The sequence below is a fragment of the Nannospalax galili genome, unplaced genomic scaffold (genome assembly GCF_000622305.1).
Source record: "Nannospalax galili isolate Female #2095 unplaced genomic scaffold, S.galili_v1.0 scaffold898, whole genome shotgun sequence".
Classification (NCBI taxonomy): Eukaryota; Metazoa; Chordata; class Mammalia; order Rodentia; family Spalacidae; genus Nannospalax; species Nannospalax galili.
In genome coordinates this window covers 3555041-3577012 of record NW_008342399.1, presented here as the reverse complement: position 1 = coordinate 3577012, position 21972 = coordinate 3555041, and the positions used below count along the sequence as shown (strand labels likewise).

General features: G+C 41.8%; 1 protein-coding gene, 1 non-coding gene and 1 pseudogene across 2 annotated transcripts in view; all 3 read left to right on the top strand.

Moving 5' to 3' along the window:
* The window catches only part of LOC103738476 (baculoviral IAP repeat-containing protein 1a-like), a 35084-nt gene extending 17797 nt beyond the window's left edge, over positions 1–17287 (top strand). The window contains exons 7-14 of the mRNA XM_008838488.2: positions 2462–2543; positions 4327–4384; positions 4966–7077; positions 9930–10097; positions 12454–12606; positions 13404–13490; positions 13939–14103; positions 16916–17287. Coding sequence (XP_008836710.1) covers positions 2462–2543; positions 4327–4384; positions 4966–7077; positions 9930–10097; positions 12454–12606; positions 13404–13490; positions 13939–14103; positions 16916–17280 — 3190 coding nt within the window. The 3' untranslated portion in view covers positions 17281–17287. The remainder of the gene's footprint in view (positions 1–2461; positions 2544–4326; positions 4385–4965; positions 7078–9929; positions 10098–12453; positions 12607–13403; positions 13491–13938; positions 14104–16915) is intronic.
* On the top strand, positions 13056–13162 carry LOC115071322. Its single transcript, XR_003850413.1, has one exon. It is a non-coding gene; the product is annotated as a U6 spliceosomal RNA (small nuclear RNA).
* Positions 17288–17378: 91 nt separating the features above from the next.
* On the top strand, positions 17379–19877 carry LOC108491106 (annotated as a pseudogene).
* The last annotated feature ends 2095 nt before the right edge of the window (positions 19878–21972 follow it).

Genomic DNA, 21972 nt, shown 5'->3' with positions numbered 1-21972 from the left:
TCCAGATCTTAACATGAAAATTCCAGAGACTCACAACTGGTCAAACTAGCTGAGGAGCCATTGGCAATTCCTGGCTGCTGGGGAAAGGGGAGTCATTTTTCTTCAGGGATGTAGTTCCTGATAGGCTAGGCAAGCTGAAGTGGACAGCCCTCCACCCATACACATTCAGGTAGCACTCACTGGACTCAGTGGTTTAAAAAGGAAGACATGAAATTGAGAGGGGGACATGGTGGGGGGCAGGGGGATATGGGAGGAGTTGAGAATTGGGGAGAACAAGATAGAAATGATCAAAATACATTGTATACGTACATAAAATTCTCAAAAAATAAATAGAACTATGTAGTAAAAAGAAAAACTCTAAACTGGTATAGAAAGCTGGGCCACTCTTACCTGTGCTTACCAATGTAGGAAAGCCACAGCAGGGCTCAGCCTCAGCAGGGCAGTTTCAATGACCTAAGTGAGTAAGAGGGAATCAAATGCACAGTCAGCACTGAGGTCCCAGCCAGACTCCTGCGTCTGGGGTGAGGGACAGGGGAGACCAAATGGGAGACACTTGGCAGGTTTCTCTACTCCTTCCTGCCACCTCTGTCCTTGGGTGTCTCACAGTCACTTAATGACCTGTGAATATTCTTGTGCATGTTTCCAAGGGTGCTTGTGTGTTTCTCTAGGACAGAGAAGAAAATGTGGAATTCCATGAAGTTTATGCGTATTCAACTTTACTAGATTATGCAATGCTTCTCCCAAAGCAGTTGAACTGATCTGCACTCCTACAAGCAGAGATGAGTTTCCACTGGTCAGCTTCCTCTCTAACTTTGAGTTGCTCAAATTATGACTTTTGTCAATCTAATTACTAGTGATAGTGAATAAGTTTTCATTTTTTCCGTGTAATTTCTTACTATTTTTCTTCAGCAGTATTTCTGAGCTATTCTTCGCCTTTTGGTCTATAAGTTAGAAAATAGATGAAATATCCTTCTTTGTCTTTGACAGTATTCCTTATTTTTTTTAAAAATCACATTTTATTTACTTCTATTCTGTGTTATCTCTCTCTCTCTCTCTCTCTCTCTCTCTCTCTCTCTCTCTCTCTGTGTGTGTGTGTGTGTGTGTGATGATGGAAACGTGGACGTCAGAGACAATTTATGGATGTCTGTTGATGCCTTCCATCAAGTGGATCCCACGGATTGAACTCGGGTCTTCAGGCTTGGCAGTGGTTAACTTTAACCACTGTGCCTTCTAGTAGGCCCAGTGTTAATTATTCTTTTTTATAATTTTTTTTATTATTATTTTATGTTCATGTATGTGTGTCTGTGTGTGATTATGTGCACCATGGATGTACAGGTTACAGGTAGTTGTGGCCACCCCATGAGGATGCTGGGAACTGAACCCAAGTCCTCTGAAAGAGTGGCAAGCGCTCTTAACCACTGAGCTATCTCTCCAGCCCCCATCATTCTCTGTTGTGTTTTTGTTTGTTGGATTTTTTGTGTGTATGTGTGGCTTTTGTTTTTGTTTTGTGTTTTGTTTTGTTTTTTAGATAGGGTCTCCCTATAGTTCCAGCTGCCCTGGAACTCACTATGTAGACTAAGCTGGCCATGATCTCACAGAAATCCTCATGCCTCTGCCTCCCAAGTTCTGGGATTTAAAGGCATGCACCACCAAACATGGTCTTACATTTTGTTTTCTGAGATAAGTCTCTCACTGAACCTACTTTTTTTACTCTTTTTAAAATATATTTATTTTTACTTTATTTTTCGATGTATATTTTCATTAAACTTTTGTGCATTTCATACAATAGATCTTAATCATATTTAGATCCTCTCCCCCATCTGCAACCCCCCATAGCCTGCCCACAGGATTCGTGCATTCTCTCACATACGATACAATCAAGTCAAGTTTATGTACCCAGCTGTCCCTTGATGTGAGTTCATCCACTGGAGCCTGGTCAGCTTATCTAGCATCACTCCCTTAAAGAAGATTGACATTATTTTGCATGTGATATATGCACATATGTGTGCAGGTAGGGACAACATGTGAACGACCCAAAGGCAGAGGAGGCATTGGGTGGCCTGCTCTGTCACTCTCCACTGTACTCCCTTGAGGCAGGATCTCTCACGGAATCTGGAGATAGGCTAGCAGCCAACAAACCACAGTGATCCTCCTGCCTCCACCCCCACAGTACTGGGGTTGCTGTTCGTGGTTCTTTCAGTTCACTTTGGTTGGTTTTCATGCATGGGCATTAACATCCCACCACATTCCCTGCACGTCCGCACCATTACTTTACAAACCACATGCACTGAGTTGTTGAAAGCCACAGTCTGAATGTCTTATACGATACAACACTGACAGAATCACTGAAAATGTTAGTTTTCTACTTCGTTCTTGGCACTGAATCTTTTTGTTTTTAAAAACCTAATGCAAATGCTTAATTGTGTAAACCATCTTATATCTTTTACTTTTCTCTGTTTAGCTGTGTCTTTCTCCAAAGCATGAAGTCCTCTACAAAAGAGATTCCAGACCTTCAGAGCCACAGGGAACTTCCTGAAGCCACGGTAAAGACCCCACCTCTTCCCTGACATGACCATGTGATGGAACACTGCTATAAACAGCAATTTCCAATTATGAATAAACAACCAAATTCTATAAATATCTGCTAAGCACCTATCATATGACAGGTAAATGGGGATTTCATAGTGAAGGGAGACACAATTCCTAGCTTTATGAAATGTATGGTCAATCCTGTCTCCTGAGAAGTCTATTGATGAGATTCTTTTAGATTAATACTTGATTGTGATCCAGGCTAAATGGATCTTGTGTGTTCTTCTTTGTGGATCTTTTGTGTGATCTTCTTTGTGGGGTAGTAGGCTTGACTTCCTACCTGGTCTTTGGAGATGTGAAGCTATGTTTCATTTAGTTTGGTTGGTTTTTGCTTGAGACAAGTTCTTACTAACATAGCCTAGGATGACCTTAAACTTGCTATGTAGCCCAAAGTGGCCTGAAATCTGTGATACTCAGGCATTGTACTTCCAGATACTAAGATTATAGGTATGTGCAACCTTGCCCAGCTTATTTTTGTTGTTTCTCATAGTGCAAAGAGTCAAATCAAGGATCTTGTGCAAACTAGACAAATACTCTATTTCTGAACTACATCCTTGGCTTGTAGATGTGTTTTACAAAAGCAAATGCCCAGTGAAATCATAAGCTCAGACAAGTTAGACCCTTATAGAATTCTCTGGGTTACAAGCTAAATAACATTTTTATTTTGGGGGTTTTTTGAGACATGGTCTCCCTGTAGCCCTAGCTGACCTGGAACTCACTATGTAGACCAGGTTAGCCTTGAACTCACAGAGATCTGCATGCCTCTGCCTCCTGAGTTCTGGGATTAAAGGTGTGTGCTACCATGCCCAGTATAGCTAACTAACAGTTCTAATGGTCACGCAAACCTCACTGGAGGCTATATGATATATGTGCCATGTTTCTCATCCCACAGAACAAAAACAAGGTAGGCATGGTGGCTCACACCTGTCATTCCAGTACTCTGGATGCTCAGTAAGGAAGATTGACATGAGTTCAAGGACAGTCTAGGCTGCAGTATGAGATCTCATTTTTAAAAAAGACAAAAAAGGGAGGAAAACAAAGCAAATTTGAGTTCACTTGATACATCTCTTATATTTGAGAATTTGGAAAGGAACTGCAAGGTCTGGAGATGTAGCTCAGTTTGTAGAATGTTTGTCCAATATACATCATGTGCTGAGCATCCTTAGTATTGAATAAAACTCGATGTGGTGTGGCACGCCTGTAGGAAATCAGGGCAGAAGAGCAGGGTTCAAGGTCATGGCCAGTCACAAACTAAATTTGAGGCCAGGCTAGACTACAAGAAACCTGGTCTCAAAAAAAAAATTGAAGCCATGTGTCTTGGTGGTGGTGGTAGTGTGTGTGTGTGTGTGTGTGTGTGTGTGTGTGTGTGTGTGTAAAATAACCTTTCTCTATGCCAAGTGTATAATATTAAATTAAACATGTAGGTGCTTGTAACTAAGGAGAGAGGTTTTACCTAATGATTTTTTCAGGCTCTTCCTTGTTCTAGACACTATGATTCTGAATACTTGCATAGGACTCACTCATGGAATGTGTGCATGTACCATGTGTGTACTATCTGGGAACACACACTTGCAAATGTGGGAGATTTCATCCTTCATATTTGGAACACGCCTTCCTTCAATCAGCATAAATATTTGAGGGCAGACTATGCTTAGAAGATGTTTGATCCTCAGTGAGAATATGATATCCCCCATCCTTTATGCAATTTTTGATTTATTAAGGATTTACTTTTCAAAGGAAACCACATGTGAAAGCAATCATGAGGATTCAGTAGCCGTTCATTCTACCACGGCAGGTAAGAGCTAGAAAGTAACATGGGATTATATGTATTTGTATGTAGGGATTTGAAAGGTAAGAGAAGAGTGATTGTAATTGTCCACAGAGCTCCTAGAGAGGAAAGCACTGAAAATAGGATTGTAGATGTAAAGTCAGAGTTCCTGTGGCATCTTCAGAGTGAATTCAGGAGCAAACTGACAGAAGTCATTGAGTCAGATCCAAACTAATCAGTACTTAAAGTCATCATGCAGCAAGATGAACTCCAGACAGTAATTCTTGTGCCAGATCCAAAGACAACCAATATTTAAAGATACCATGCAGGAAGCTGGTTTCCTTATATTGTAAGTAGGAAATTAGAATGCCAGGATCCTAAAAAGCACATGTTATGTCTAAGTCCCAATGTCAAATAGAAGACTTGTACACATGATCCCCATAGTCTGATGTGGAACGATCTGAGAGGATCCCAAATGGAGGTCATGGACAGTGGAGGAAGGTCCTAGTCCATCCACAGCTGACAGGTAGAATCATGTAGGAAGACATGGCAGCATTAGGACTGCGATACTGAATGTGCATCCAGCTGGGCCTCCCTTCTCTCCACAGAGGCGGCTCAGAGTGAAGCCCCTTGGTTTCAAGAGGCCAAGAGTCTGAGTGAGCAACTGCGAGCAGCCTACATCTCCGCCAGTTTCCGACAACTGTCTTTGCCTGACATCTGCCCCAGCCTACGCACTGACCACTTGCTGGGCTGTGACCTGTCCATTGTTTCAAAGCACATCAGCAGGCCTGTGCAAGAGGTCCTGGTGCTGCCCGAGATTCTTGCCAACTTGAACTCTGTCATGTGTGTGGAGGGGGAAGCTGGCAGTGGAAAGACAGCCTTCCTGAAGAAAATTGCTTTTCTCTGGGCATCAGGATGCTGCCCCCTGTTGAACAGGTTCCAGCTGGTCTTCTACCTCTCCCTTACTTCTACCAGACCAGACCAGAGCCTGGCCAACATCATCTGTGACCAACTCCTCAAGGCAGAAGGCTCTGTTTCTGAAGTGTGCCTGAGCAGCAGCATCCAGCAGTTAAAGCATCAGGTGTTATTCCTTTTGGACGACTTTCATGAAATGAGCTCAGTCCCCCAAGTCATAGAAAAACTGATTGAAAGGAACTACTTGTCACAAACCTGCTTGTTGATTGCTGTCCATACAAACAGGGTCAGGGGCATCCGCCCATACCTAGATACCATCCTAGAGATCAAAGAATTTCCCTTCTATAATACTATTGATGTATTACGAAGTTTCTTCTCATATAATACAACATGCTTTCGAAAGTTTCTGATTTACTTTATACATAATAAAGATTTAATGGGAATTCACAAGACTCCCCTCTCTGTGGCAGCAGTCTGTGCTCACTGGCTTCAAAATCCTTCTGACCCATCCCTTGATGATGTGACTGTTTTCAAGTCCTACATGGAATGCCTTTCCTTAAAGCACAAAACTAAAGTTGAGCTTCTCAAAGCCACTGTGTCCTCCTGTGGTCAACTGGCCTTGAGGGGGCTTTTCTCATCTCGCTTCGAGTTTAGTAGTGATGACCTCAGAGAAGCAGGAGTTGATGATGATGAGGATCTGACCACCTTCTTGATGAGCAAATTCACTGCCCAGAGACTGAGACCAGTCTACCGGTTTTTAAGTCCTGAGTTCCAAGAATTTCTTGCTGGGAAGAGGCTGGTTGAACTCCTGAGTTCTGATAGGCAGGAAGACCAAGATCTGGGACTTTGTTATTTGAAACAAATTAGTTCTGAAAAGAAGGCTGTAATTTCCTACAACAATTTTTTGAAGTATGTCTCCAGCCACCCTTCAGCAAAGGCGGGGCCAAAGATTGTATCTCATTTGCTTCAGTTGGTGGATAATAAAGAATCACTAGAGAATGCATGTGACAATGAGGATTCCGTGAAGCTCCATCCAGAAACTTCCCTGAGCATGGAGATAATTAGGGGATTGTGGCAGTTTTTCCCGGAAAAATTCTGTTCCCTGGTTTCAGAACATTTGTTGGCTATTGCTCTAGACTTTGCCTGTCAAAGCAACACGGTTGCTGCATGTTCTCCAGTTATTTCACAGTTCCTTCAGGGGAGAACACTGGCTTTGAGTGTACTGAATTTACAGTACTTTGGGGACCACCCAGAAAGCCTGTTATTGTTGAGGAGTATCAAGGTCTCCATAAAAGGAGATAAAATGGCACTCAGAACAGATTCTTCACTATTGGGAAAATGCTGGGAAAAGTTACAGCCACCGACTGTAGATCAGGACTATGCATCAGCTTTTGAAGATATAAATGAAAGGAACAAAATTTTAGCTGAAAATGAAAAGAACATAAAGACCTATGCAAGTATAAAACGTGAGCCTCCACCATGCATCAGTGGGGGCTATTGGCAACTGTCACCCAAGCAGTACAAGATCCCCTGCCTGGAAGTGCACGTGGACAACATGGGTCCAGCAGACCAGGAGATGCTCCGGGTCCTAATGGAAGTTTTCTCAGCGTCACAGCACATCGAACTCCATTTATACCACAGCACTGGCTTCATTGAAAGCATCCGCCCAGCTCTGGAGCTGAATAAGGCTTCTGTCACCAAGTGCTCCCTGTGCCAACTTGAGCTCAGTGCAGCAGAACAGGAGCTGCTCCTCACCCTGCCTGCCCTGCGGTCTCTTGAAGTCTCAGTGACAAACCAGTTACAAGGTATACTGAGTGTATTTTTGCATAATTATTCTGGTGTGACACTGTATTTTCTGAATTTTAGGTGAATAAAACTTCTGAGGCGCAAGACCATAAATGTTCCTTGTTAGAACAGATGTAAATGGAACTTTCACTGTTTGGGGGTCAGTAGTATAAATTAGTGGAAGGTCCCTGAGTGTGTTTCCAATAGAGTGGACAAAATTAGCTAAACATTGACATCCAGATTGCATTAATCAAGGTTCTTAATGAGCACACATTAGTTACTGTTCATTAGTAAATGATGGCGTGTGTATAAGATGATGCTGGAGAATCACTTGGACCCTCTACCTAAAGGAGGTGAGGGTTTGGCTTTGCCAGAAAAGAAATTCGAAAGTGGGAAATAATTTCTCCCATTTATTTTTGTCTTGACTGAGCAATATTTGAAAATTTTCAATATAATGTTTATCTTCATTCTTTCATTGAATTTACTTCTTGCTTTTTTTTTAACCACTGTAAATATTTGAAAAGTTTTAATTTACAGTTGTTAGTAGTGTACCTTTGGGTCACTGACTCTGTTATATGCTTGGCTATGCTTTGCTTTTTCTATATGTAGCCTGGACCTTACTACACCAACCTCCGGTATACAGGATTATGCACAGATGCACCGCATCATCTCATCCCTAAAAAACTAAGCAGATTTCTAAATTTTGTGATAAATATTAACCCAAGATACAAAGAAGTCAATTGTCCCTCAAGCAAGATACACACAAAGTAGTGCAGAAACTGTGGACAGCTGGTAGAGGGCTTGCCTAGCATGTACAGAGCCCTGAGTTCAACTCCATCACTGCATAAACTGAGTGCACTTGTGCATAGCTGTAACCCCAGCATTATGGAGGTGGAGAGAGAAGTTCAGGTACAGCCTGTGCTTCCTAGTGACTTCCCGGGTTGGGGTATATGACAGTCTGTCTCAGAATGAAATTAAATAAAATAGAAAAGGAGTATTTTATTTTTAGATAATTTTTTATTGTGGTAAATTATAAACAAAAATTTTTCTATTATTACCATTTTTAATGTATAATTCAGGGAACATTATTATACTCAAAGTGTTATGCAACCATCATCTTCCACTTTTATAACTTTTTATCCTTCCATTCAGCCACTCAGTACCATTAAACAATGATCCTTCTCTTCCACCAGCCTCTGGTGCCTCTGTTCTGCCTCAATGAATTTGTCTATTCTAGATATTTTATATAAATGTAATCATATCGTATTGCCCCTTGCGTCTACATCACTTCGCTTCACATATGTTTTCAAAGCTCATCATGGCAAAGCGTGAGTCATACCTTGTTTTCCTCTTTTAAACTAAACAATCCTCAATGATGTGTATATATCACTGTGTGTGCCATTTTGTTTATATGTTCAGCAGCTGATGGAGGCTGGGTTGTTTCTACTGTGAATAATGTTGTAGTGATCATTGTGTTACAAGTATCTATGCGAGTCCATCTTTTGAATTGTTTTTGGTATCCTTCTACGTGTAGAATTACCTGTTCATGTGTTAATTCTGTGTTTTTGAAACTTGGTCTCACTCTGTGACTCAAATTCACTAGAATCCTTCCTCGATTTCTCAAAAGCTGGGGTCACTGTGTAAGATGCCACACCTTGCTTGTGTTCAACCTTTTAAGGAATTTCTAAACTCCCTTCCATGGTGGCTACTGCATTTTACCTTTCCACCTGCAAAATGCAAGTGTTCCACTTCTTCCACATTTTCTTCTACCTTATTTTTTATTTTGATTCATTTTCTTATAAAAACATTCTATTAGTCTCTGTTTTTTTTCATTGTGGTTTTGATTTAGACTTCCCTAGTGATAGAATGAGACTGCGTAAGCGTATATATCCATGTTCTCATCATGGCTGTGTCCAATACCTTATTTTGAGAAATAGCTATTCAAATTCTTTGTCCATCTTTTTTAAAAATTGGCTAGAAATAGTGCTTTCTGCTTGTAATCTTGAGACTCCAGCCTGAGACAAGAGAACTGCAATGAATCTGAGGCCAACCTGGGCTATATTGGAGTTCTAGGACAGCCTTGGCAACAAAATGAGACCCTGTCTCAAGCAAAGCAAAACAAAATCGTTCTTACGATGCAGAGTTTCTTTATTCTGTATATTAAATTTATATATTTCAGAGATATCTCTCACTGGAAGATCACTTCCGTATTGCATTCAAGGTCCTGGGTTTAGTCCCAAACATAGCATTAGAAAAAAATATAACCAAACTCTATCACACATGTAGTTTGGAAAATATTTTCATTTTCTCCCATTCTGAAGATTGTCCTTTCACGTCATTGTAATGTCCTCTGAATACCTCCTTTATAATGTCCAAATGATTGTTAATTTTGACAAAGTCTAATTTTTATTTATTTGTTTGTTGTTTTTTTTTTTTGCTAATGCTTTTTATATGATATCTAAGAAATCATTGCCAAATCTAATGTCGTGAAAATTACTTGTTTTCTTCTAGGAGTCTAATGGTTTTTGCTCTTGTATTTATGGTTGATCCACTTTGAGTTTCCCTTTTATATGAGCTGGAGGTCGGAGTCCAGTTGCACTCTTTCACATGTGCAAAATCAGTTGTCCCCATGCTGAATCTTGGGGAGATGTCTGATTTATTCTGTGGGTTTATGGAGCAGCACAGGGTTTCCCATGAGGTTGTAATCATCAAATGCTGCAGACAGCAGTGTCTTCACGTGTGTGCTTCCTAAATAGATGGTATATTTGAGAAGTTTCATTTTGAAAATGTGAAAACAGCTGACGAACCACAGTAACACTTCAGCATTCCTATTTGGAAACCTTCAGTGATGGGAAACTGTGCTGTCTTGCAGATCTCATCTTTCCCAACTTGGACAAGTTCCCATGCCTGACAGAACTGTCTGTGATATTACATGGCAAACTAGACGTGCTGTCAGTCATTCCTGAAGATCTCCCAGACTTCCACCACATGGAGAAATTATCCATCCAAACTTCTATCGAGTCTGATCCCTCCAAACTAGGTAAGGATGGTGCTTGGATTTCCTTGTTTGTGTTTCAGTAGGAAAAGCTAGTTGTCTAACAATCTGTGTGAGAGTTAAAGTATCTGTGGGCCTGGCAGTGTACAGTGCCCATGGGAAGTGTGGGAGCAGCACCATCCTCAGTAGGAAAGCAGAAATTTGCCAGGCTTGGTGGCACATGCCTTTAATCCCAGCACTCGGGAGGCAGAGAGAGGTAGATCACTGTGAGATGGAAGACCAGTCTGGTTGATCTATGAGTTCTGGGCCACCTGGGGCTACAGGAAAACCCTGTCTCAGAAACAAAAGAACAAACAAAAGAAGAAAGCAGAGATTTATTTGTAAACCTTGAGTCTTGCTCATGCTAGGAACTGTTTTAAGCATTTCATGAAGCTTAACTCAATCTTCACAGTCTCTGTGTGAGATAAGGTACCATTATTATTGCCATTTTACAGTGGGGGAAGTTGAGGTTAGTGATTTGCTAAAGTTTATCCAGCTAAAAGTTGTGTATTCAAACACAGGAGTTTTGACTCCAAAGTCTGAGCTTTAAACTCCCAATACGCTTCCCCCTCAAAATAGCTGATAGAGTTCTTTGCTTTGCTTTTGCTTAAGCTGCTCTTCCATTGCAACTCAAAGATCTGCTGCTAAGAGAGAAGGGAATCTGATGGTGACAATCTGAACCACTTCCTCATTTTCCCCCAGCCTAACTTCATGGTTCATAGACAATTTGCACTGCCGTGTTTCTAGAATACATCATTTAGAAAAATGACTAAAGCACCACCAGCCCCTTGACTTGGCAAACACTAAAAACACCGAGGACTAAGGAAAGGTAAACCGGGAGCTGATATGAACAGGTGCATGCAAAATAGTCATTGAGATAAGGCATGATGGCTTATGCCTGTAACCCAAGCACTTAAGAGGATGAGGTAGGATAACTGCCCCAAGTTCAAAGCCAGCTTGGCTATGCATATATAGTTATTTCCAGGCCTGAGCTACAGTGTGAGCCGTTGTCCCAAGACACACACACACAAACAAGAAAGTTTTGTAGGCCAATGAGATGGCTCAACTTGTGATGGTGCTTGTTGCCAAGCCTGAGGACTTGAGTTTGATCCCTGGGACTGATATGGTGGAAGGTGGAAACTCATTCCCTCAAGTTGTCTTCTGACCTCAACATATACACACTGGGGTGAGTTCCCACAAACACATACACACAAATAAAGGTAATTTTAAAAAATTAATGTATGTTTTTATTGCATTTTTGTGCATTTCATACAATACATCTTAATCATATTTAGATCCCCCTCCCCCATCTGCACCCCCCAAAATCCCCACCCCACCAGATTTCATGCATGCTGTCATATATGTTAAGTCCTATCTGGTCAAATTTGTACCCAGATGTCCCTCAGTGCAAGTTCATCCACTGGGGTCTAGTCAGCCTATCTAGAGTCACTCCCTTAAAGAAGATAAACTCTCCCTCACACAGCAGTAATCAGTCGTCAATAGTTCCTCTGCTAAGGTTGGGGCCTGCTGCCCATTTCCCCAATTCTATGCTGGATTTTTGTCTGATTGAGTCAGCATGGAGAGTCTGTGCATGCTGGCAGCATTGCTGCAAGTTCATATGTGCAAGTTCCCAGAGGCCAGCAAGATGGCTTATCAGATAAAGGTGGTAGACTTGGAGGCTGACCACATGGGGCCTCCATAGTGGAGTAAGAGAACTGACTTCCACATGTGGGCCATAGGACATGCATGTCTCCCTGCTAACGCAAAATAAATAAGCATAATTTAAAATTTTTAAGTTTTGCTTTAGAAAAGTTCTTCCTTTTGTGTTACTCTGTAAGTCTTTCTTTTAAAGGCTTTAAAATTTTTTGATTATGTGTACATGTGTGTAAGAAGGGCACTTGAGTGCTGGGGCCCAGGGACGCCAAGAGAGAGCGATCATGTCCCAGAGAGCTGGAATTATGAGCCACTGGCCTTGGGTGCTGGGACCCTTAACTCAGTCCTCTGGAAGAAGAGTACTTGTTCTAAAACACTTGGACATCTCTTCAGCTCTGTATAGAATTTTCATTGCATAAATACAGGGCATAAACACAGAGACACCAGGATGCTAACGCTGAAGCTGACTTTACTGAGCCCTTCTTTTGAGAAGAGGAAACTGATCCCCAGAGAGGGTCAGTAACTTGTCCAAGCTTGTGTTGCTCAGTAGTCACTTGCAGAACATGGCCCAAAGTGGTCTGCATATGAGATCATTATATCATGGGGCTTTGCTTTAATTCAAAATGGTTGGAACTAATGAATTACATAGCTAATTGTTTTAGAAATTTACAACTTTCTCTGATTTCTGAAAACCCTTGACCTTTGGCAGTCAAATTGATCCAGAATTCTCCAAATCTTCAAGCCTTCTGTCTGAAATGTGACTTCTTTTCGGGTTCCGAGTCTCTCATGACTGTACTTGCTTCCTGCAAGAAACTCAAAGAGATTGGGTTTTCTGGACGATGTTTTGAAGCCGTGTCATTTGGTAAGAACTTACAATTTGGCTTAAGATGCTCTTGTGCACAGTTATATTACATACTCTAGGAAGGGCCAACATCTAAAAATGCAGCTGATGTCAAAGACACTGTCATGGCATCTGATCTTCAATGTTTTCACAATAATGAAGGGTATTTGTGTCTACAATTTAAACATTTTAGTTTTCAGAATTATTTTCTGAGCTAACATATTTTCTCCATTACTCATTCAAGTTGAAATATCATTGATTTTTCACCACTTTTTTTTTTTTCGGTCTTTTTGAGACAGGGTCTCCCTGTAGCCCCAGCTGTCCTGGAACTCACTATGTAGACCAGGTTGGCCTTGAACTCACAGAGATCGCCTGCCTCTGCCTTCCAAGTGCTGGGATTAAAGGCGTATGCCACCACACCTGGATTTTTCACCACTTTTAAAATATTCATTTTAAAGCTATTACTCTCTGTGCTTGCTTCGGCAGCACATATACTAAAATTGGAATGATACAAAGAAGATTAGCATGGCCCCTGGGTGAGGATGACACGCAAATTCGTGAAACAGTCCATATTTTTGTGAACCTAAAAATTTACAGCCGTCTTTGAAAGAGATGTATCCTTGCACTGGAATGTGTTACTGAATATGTTAAAGCTGTAATGAAATGCTTCTTCTAATCATGTGGTTAATAAATTTAAAAAATTTTTTAAAAATAAATAAAATGGTCCATCTCTAACAATAAAAGATTTTTAAAAAGATATTACTCCTCGTTATAAGGCATGTATCTGACATGACTAATTTTTACTTTCTTTTTCATAGTGACCATTTTGCCAAATTTTATTTCTCTGAAGATATTAGATCTTGAAAGCCAACAATTTCCTGATAAAGAAACATCAGAAAAATTTGGTATATTTACAAAACAATGTTTTTTAATTTATTCTAATCTCCCCTCACCCATCAATCACAACAAAGCAAACTATGCAGAGCTGCCCTTGACATCCATGGGGATTGGTTCCAGGATCCCCTGCTGATGCCAACTATGCAGAGCTGCCCTTGACATCCATGGGGATTGGTTCCAAGACCCCCTGCTGATGCCAACAGAAGATGCTCAAGTCAGTTATATGAAATGGTGCAGTGTTTGCCTGTGACCCCCACATTCTCCGTGTGTGTGTGTGTGTGTGTGTGTATGTGTGCACTGTGTAAACAGTTGTTACACTGCTGTTTAGGGAATAATGACAAGGGGGAAATGTTTGCCTATGTTCAGCACAGACCAAAAGATTTAATTCAGTCCATGGCTGGTGGAGTGTGCAATACAGAGGGTCATTGTCTAGCCAGGCTTTGTTGTCTCCCACAGCACACACTCTAGGTTCTCTCAGGAACCTGGAGGAGCTGCTCCTTCCCCATGGGGATGGGATTCATCACGTGGCCAAGCTGATTGTCAGGCAGTGTCTGCAGCTGCAGAGTCTCCGAGTTCTCTCCTTTCGCCAGACCTTGGATGATGACAGTGTGATGGAAATCGGTGAGTTTCCTCAGAGAGACAGTTCTGTTTGTGCAGAAGCCAGTGGCATCGTTGGAGCTGTCTGCTCCAAGTCTATGAAAACATCTGGCCCTCCAAACTGTTCAGCCTACTTCCTCATTTCCTCTACCCTGTGGTTTCCTCTCCTGCTTTGTGTAGATTTAGGTTCATTCTGGTCAGACTGAGAAAGTCAACAAGCCTCTGTTTTGAGAGACTATAGAAGCCATTGAATCTGTGTTTTTGTTTTTGTTTTCTCAGAGCTAGGTTTGAACCTAGGCCTTCACTCATGCATGCTAGGCAAGGGTTCTACCACAGAGCCATACTCCAGTCAGGTCTGTGTTCTGATACCTGGTGTTTCAGACACCTGGCCAAATACTCTTTTTGTTAATTGAACATTACAGTGTATATAAGAAAGTATAAAAATCTGAAGTATATAACTGAACAAGTTTTCCAGTTCATATTCTGGAAAATTTTGTTATCCAAGTGCAATTAACTCTCAGCTAGATTAGAATATAGACCATCACCAATGCCCAAAAGTCTGGGTTCAATCCCCAGCACCACAAAATAAAATACATAAATAAATAATAAATAAATAAATCTGTGTTAATTGTCTACTTTTCTTGTAGTTAGACTTGGGCTTTATATATCTTCAAACTCGGTACATAGCAAATTTAGAAATATAATATCTTTCTGGTAGATCAGCCCTTTTACCTGTAGTAGTACGGCCTGTCTTACACTCACTTTCCTGTATATTAACATAGGCATCCAGCATTCTTTTGATGTCTTTTCCTTCCTTTTAATTTTAACCTTTCTATGCCCCACAATTTAAGGTGTTTTTCTTGTTATTTGATAATTTTTAAAGATCCAATCTAGAGTTGCAGAAGTAATTCATGGCCTGCCATGCATGAAGGCCTGAGTTCGATTCCTCACACTGCATAAGCCATGCCTCGTGGTGCATATCACCACTCAGGAGATGGAGGCAGGAATATCAGAAGTTCAAGGTCTTTCTTGGCTGTGTAGTGAATTGGAAGCCAGTATGGGGTATGTAAGATTATATCTCAAATGAAAAAAGAAAGCACCAAAATAATAAATAAATAATAAGAATCTTGACTGGAAAGATGACTCATTCTGTAAAGTGCTTGTTACACAAGCATGAGGACCTGAGTTTGAGTGCCAGCATCCACCTAAAAGCAGGGTGAGGAAGGAAGTCTATAATCCCAAAGCTTGGGAGGCAAAGACAAGAGAATTCCTGGGGCTTGCTAGCCAGACAATCCAGCTGAATCAGTGAGCTCCAGGTTCACTGCGAGACCTGCCTCAAAAAGAAAAAAAAAATACATGAAGAGTAATTGGGGAAGACAACCAGCATTGACCTCTGGTCTCCATAAGCACCCACACATACATGTTCATTTACAAATACATATATACACATTTTAAAATGAAAGTAAAAAACAGTCTGTTAATCTTTTAATCTATTTAGACTTACTGTATTTATCATTATAGATGAATGTACATCTTTTCTTTAAGACAAGGTTTCTCAATCAATAGCCCAGGCTGGCTCTGACCTTGTGATCCCCCTATACAAGGCTCTCCAGTCTGATATTACAGTGTCATCCTCTGACCATAAAGGGATAAAGCTGGATATTATCAACAATAGAAATGAGGAAAAGTGCACAAACTCATGGAAACTAAACAGCACACTACTGAATGAAAATTGAGTCGAGGGAAAAATCATTAAGGAAATTAAAAACTTCCTAGAATAGAGTGAAAATTAAAACATAACATATCAAAATCTATGGAACACAGTGAAGGCAGTCCTAAGAGAAGTTTATAGCACTAGGTGCCTACATAAAAAAACTAGAGAGAGCTCATATTAATAACTGGAATTGCAGTTACAGATGGTTGTGAGCTGCTATGTGGGTGCTGTGAACCAAACCCAGGGTCTCTGCAAGAGCAACAAGTGCTCTTAACCCCTGAGTTACCTCTCCTGAGATAGAATTTGCTTCTCATACAGATTTGACAACAATAGTCCCTGGCCCTTTCCCTCTTAAGAGCAGATACCTTCCTCTCCCAGAACCCAGCACTGCCTGGCACATAATGGGAACCCAGTAAATCTCTTTTGACTGAATAAGAAATGCTTACTTTCCTAAGGCTTCTTTTGATGAACAGCTGACAGGTTACTCTTTGCCAGTGTGAGTAATGTTTGAACTTCACCCTAGAGGACACACCACAGCCCCTGCTAATTATACAGTGTGACAGAAGATAAAGTAAAACAGAAGAAAGCCGGAAATGGCTAGGGAAGGCCCAAGCTCTCCCCTTCAGAAGAGTCATTAAAGGAAATGAGAAATATCCTTTGACTATCACTGAACATACCTACTCAAGACAGAGCTGAGACATTTCTTAGGGCCTCTATCATTGAACTCAAGCTGCAGTATGATTCTAAGTAACATTCCCTTTGCCTAAATTAGGGAAAAGTGGTTTGACAATTAAAAATGAAACAAAAACTCTGCTAATTCCCATTTCCAAAGTCATGGAATCACATTTACTTGAGAATTTACCATGCTCCTGACTCTGTTTTCCTCAAAGTCCCTGTTCAGTAAGTGCCCAGTGCTTCTGGGTAGCAGAGGGTGGATACAGTTGTAGACAGGGAAAAGACAAGCTTTTAGGAATGTCACCTTCCCTTTTCCCAGAAATGGGAAATATTTTGTTGATAATTTCCTACCTTCAGTGGAGGTGGGTGTGGGGTTGGTACAAATCAGCGTGTTACCATTACTGAACTCCTCTGGATTCTGTTTTCACAAATCTTTTGTTTTTGTAGCCAAGGTGGCAGTCAGTGGAGGATTCCAGAAACTTGAGAACTTAGATCTTTCAACGAATCACAGGATCACAGAGGAAGGGTACAGAAATTTCCTTCAATCCCTGGACAACCTGCCAAACTTACAAGAGCTGAACATTTCCAGGCTTCCCCCAGAATGTATCGAAGTTCAGGCCACCACCGTCAAGGCCCTGACTCAGTGTGTGTTGAGACTGCCCGGCCTCACCAGTCTAGGCATCCTAAGTTGGCTCCTGGATGAAGAAGACAGGAAACTGCTTAATGCTGTGAAAGACAGACATCCTCAATCTAAATGCTTCATTATTTTCTGGAAATGGGTTCTGCCATTCTCTCCAGTCATTCAGAAATAAAACATGCACCTGGAGACTACAGAATCAAGAGATTTTGTCAGCAGTTCTAAAAGCAGTTATTTTCAAAAGCAGTTTGCTCTAGCCAAGCATAGGGAGACATGCCTGTAAACCTAGCACTTGGGAGACTGAGGCAAGAGGATCAAGAGGTCGAGTCCAGTCTGGGTTATACAGCAAGACCCTCTCTCAAAATATAAAATCAAAACCAAACAATTTTAATAACTATTTCATAGAAAAGAATAATCATAAACTGTGTAAGGCTCATAATTTTAAAAAGCCCATGTGCCCATAACAGCTTTTAGAGCTAGCATGAGCAATACCTTGGCAATCTGTAATCCTCTACTCTAAAGACTGGCCCTTCAATCACGTTCATAGAGTGAACTCTCCATTATCAAGGCCAACAGGCACAGGTTGAGGAGAGGAACAAGGAACTATGTAAAGCCACAATATGTAAGGAACATTTAATTTAGGTAAGAAATGGTACTTTAAGGACTGAATCAGTTCTGCACTGATGAAACAAGAATTGACTTATCTTCACGATGCAGATTACACTTCAGAAAAAGCCCTTTAGTCTCTGTAGGCCCTTTTGTGTATTTCACTAGCCTTGGTGTGGAGCACTTGCTTGTACAAGCTCTTTTCCTAGCCTAAACTAGAAAAACAAATGCCTTTCAAAATATATAATCTGAACACTGGTTGTTCTCGCAGAAGACCCAGGTTCAGATCCCAGCACCCACATGGCAGCTAACAATTGTCAGTAACTCCAGTCCCAGGGGATCCAACAGTCTTTTCTGACCTCTGAGGGCATTGCATGACACGGGTGCACTTACCTACATGCAGGCAATACATGCATACACATGAAAATAATAAATAAAACATTTTAAAAATATATAGATATATATTCTGTTTATGTGATGCTAGGGATCAAACCCAATGCCTTGCACACATGAGGCAAATGCTCTACCACTGAACTACATGCCCAGTCCAACAATCAAATTATTAAAAAAAAGAATCACACAAAAAAGTTTCACAGTGTTTTAAGTAAGTTTATGGTTTTTGTGTTGGGCCAAAATCATAGCTCTTCTTTGCTGCATGCCCCCTGGGGACTGCAGGCTGGGTACCCCTGAACCTTTGGACCTGGGGGTGCCAGTGCCCTCACTAGTTCTGCTGAAGCAGTAAATTCATTTGCGGGGAGCATTCTCTAATTTTGGTCTTCAGGCTTTGCACCACTGTGTGAACTATCTGATGAGAGGGAACTGACTGTCCCGTGCACAGAATTTGAGTATCTGGAACACTGGCTTTAGAAAGATCTACACCTAGACACAGTATTTGGAAATTTTGTAATCCTATGAATGAAAGAGAAATTCCTAAATGATATCAAAGGAGCCAGGTGTGAAGACTTACACCTTTAATCCTTGCACTCAAGAGGCTGAGGCAGGAAGATTGAGGCTGAGTTTGAGGCTAACTTGGGCAACATACTGATTTCAAGGCAGCCTGGGCTACAGTATTAGACCCTATCTCAAAAAAAAGTATCAGAAAGATACAAACTCACACCACCAGAGCTGGAAAGATGGCTCAGTGGTTAAAAGCACTGGCTGCTTTTGCAGAGGATCTGAGTTTGATTCCCAGAACCTACATGGCAGCTAATAACTGTCCATAACACCAGTTCTACTAGTAACTGTCCATAACACCAGTTCTAATAACTGTCCATAACACCAGTTCTAGAGGATCTGACACCATGCCTTCTTCTGACCTCCATGGGCATTGTACAACAGGGGTCCACTTACGTACACAGGTAATATACTCATACACATAAAGTAAAAATAATAAATAAAATACTTAAAAAAAAAAAAGAAAGAAACACCAGTTCTTTCAGGTCCTGGCTCCAAGATAACCAAGAAAAGAAGAAACAACAGTCATAACAAAAAGGGCACAGCCCTGTGCAGCCCATTCACTGCACTAATTGCACCTAGTGCATGCCTAAGGAGAAGGCCATCAAGAAGTTCATTATTTGGAATATAGTAGAGGCCTCCACTGTCAGGGACATTTCTAAAGCGAGTGTCTTCGAGGCTTACGTACTTCTCAAGCTCTATGTCAAGCTATATCACTACATGAGCTGTGCCATTCATAGCAATGTGGTCCGGAATCAATCCCATGAAGCCCAGGAAGACCTGAACACCCCCACTATGATTTAGACCTGCTGGTGCTGCTCCATGACCTTCACCGAAGCCCATGTAAAGACCTGACTTCACAAGGACAGAAGAAAAACCATCTTCCTGGAAAATAAAATTGAAATAAAAAAAAAGCCATCAAAAGATGAAAATAAATAATAAATAAATACAGTAGCATATAGTTATTAAGCATATCCCAAACTATTAAAAATGAAATGCCTCCTCTGGGACTCGGTAGGTCTTATTATTCCTCTGGGGTCCTGACTAACCCTGGTGGCCATTAGATGGTGGTTTCCCTAACTGCAATTTGAGCTTTAGTTCCCCAAGTATTTTTCTCAGTTTTCAATTAAAGGGCCCTCATGGGAAACTGTGTCAAGAAAAAATGAAATAAAAGAAGAAAGAAGAAAGAAAGAAAGAAAGAAAGAAAGAAAGAAAGAAAGAAAGAAAGAAAGAGAAAGAGAAAGTAGGACAGAGGGGGAGATGGCTCAGTGCAGAAGGCTCCTTCAAGCTTGACAACTTGAATTCAATCCCCAGCACCAACATGATGGAAGGAAGCAACTCCCTCAAGTTGTCCTCTGACCTCCACCCATAGGACCTGACAACCACAGATGAGCTGGCACAAATACACACAGACACACAGACACACACACACACACACACACACACACACACACACACATACACAGAGTAAATTATATGAAAAAAAATTTAAGAAGATGATGAGCAGGAGACTATGAAGAGGAAGGTATTCAGATACAGAGGCAGTTAGTTGGGGATACTGTATCTTGGATTATGTTGTGGTATGAATACGAAATGTCCCTTTTAGCTAGGCTCATGTGTTTGAACACTTGGTCTCCAGCTAATGATGCAAGAGGTGGAATATGACTGGAAGAAGTGAGTCACTAGGGTACAGGTCTTGAGGCTTTACAACTTAGCCCTACTTCCTGTTCATTTTCTCTGCTTCCTGACTGCTGAAGCAACCTACCTAGTATTATGGTTTCAAACAACAGCAGCTTTCCCCCTCCCCAACAGGGTCCTATGGACTTTGGATTTTCAAGCCTGAAAAAGGGAACTGAGCTGATAAGCACCTTGGCCTTTGAAGTCAAGGGAAGCAGATTTTTCTAAGAGGCAGCCTGCCTTTCCTCTGATCTCCAAAGACAAGATAAGCAGATTCTGCCGTTAACCACAGATTTTAGGAGCTGTTTTAGTACAGCAGCTTTTCCCTTGTCTTAGGAGGACAAAAAAGTAAACACTTCCTTGTGGGGACCTAAATGCCCCACCTTGCATGGGGGGGTGGAGGAGAGAGGTTCCAGATGCCTTTATAAGCTTTGTAACACCTGCAATAAATGCTTGACTAGGCTCCCCATTGAGTCTGAGTGTCCCCCGGTAATGGGGGCGGTGTGGGCTGGCCAACGTGCTTACTCATCCCCAATCATCACCTGCCTGGGGGTCACTGGTTTGAACCCCGGGCACTTCCTGACCCAGATCCTAGCTGGCAGATGGACCTGAGCCAGGTTTACAAGCCCTGCTTTTCCTGCTTCCCCACGCCCCCCGCCTGATTTTTCCCCCAAAATCTTCCCACCTTCAGCACCCTGAAGCCCCCGTATATAAGCCCCAGCTCATAATCTGTGGGCAGACATTTTCCCTTCCCCAAAGGGACCGTGTCCCCTGCGAAATAAAGCTCTACCCCACTGAGAGTTTTATCTGTGCCTCAGTGCCTCATCATCCATTCACTCACTCTCCGCCAACTTTTTACCTATCACCAAGCAGGCCTTCAGTTCCTGCCACCGTGCTGTTAGACCCGTATATAAGCCCCAGCTCATAATCTGTGGGCAGACATTTTCCCTTCCCCAAAGGGACCGTGTCCCCTGCGAAATAAAGCTCTACCCCACTGAGAGTTTTATCTGTGCCTCAGTGCCTCATCATCCATTCACTCACTCTCCGCCAACTTTTTACCTATCACCAAGCAGGCCTTCAGTTCCTGCCACCGTGCTGTTAGAGTTCCAAATAGCAGCCCCCCCTCCCCAACAGGGACCTACAAACTGAGCCTGGAAAAGGGGAGGGGCAGGCATGGGCCCCTGTACTAGAGTTCCCGAGAACACTGAGTAGTGGCCTGTGGAGTAACATTGTACACTGGGAGAGGGAGGAGAAGTGAGCCCTGCAGGGGGGCACAGAAAAAGCAAGTGGAGACATTAGTATCAGAGAAGTTTCTCAGGAGATTAACTGATAAAGTGAGAATGCGGTCCCAAGAGAAGCTGCAGGAGGCATTGAAGCTTTGAAGCTGCTTCACGGCCATGCTGGAGAATGGGAGAGAAATAGAAAGGGAGAGCTTTTGCATGAGATCCCTGCCAAGTAGGGGGGTTGGGCAGGTGGGCATAACCAGGAAGGAGTGAGTTAAAGGCACCTTCCAGAATACACAGGCTAAGGGTCCTGTTGATTTGGGGTTGTGAGGTTTCCCATCAACCCCCACCACAGAGATCTGTGAGGGAAAAACTTTACCAGAGTAGGAAGGGAGAACTGACCATGA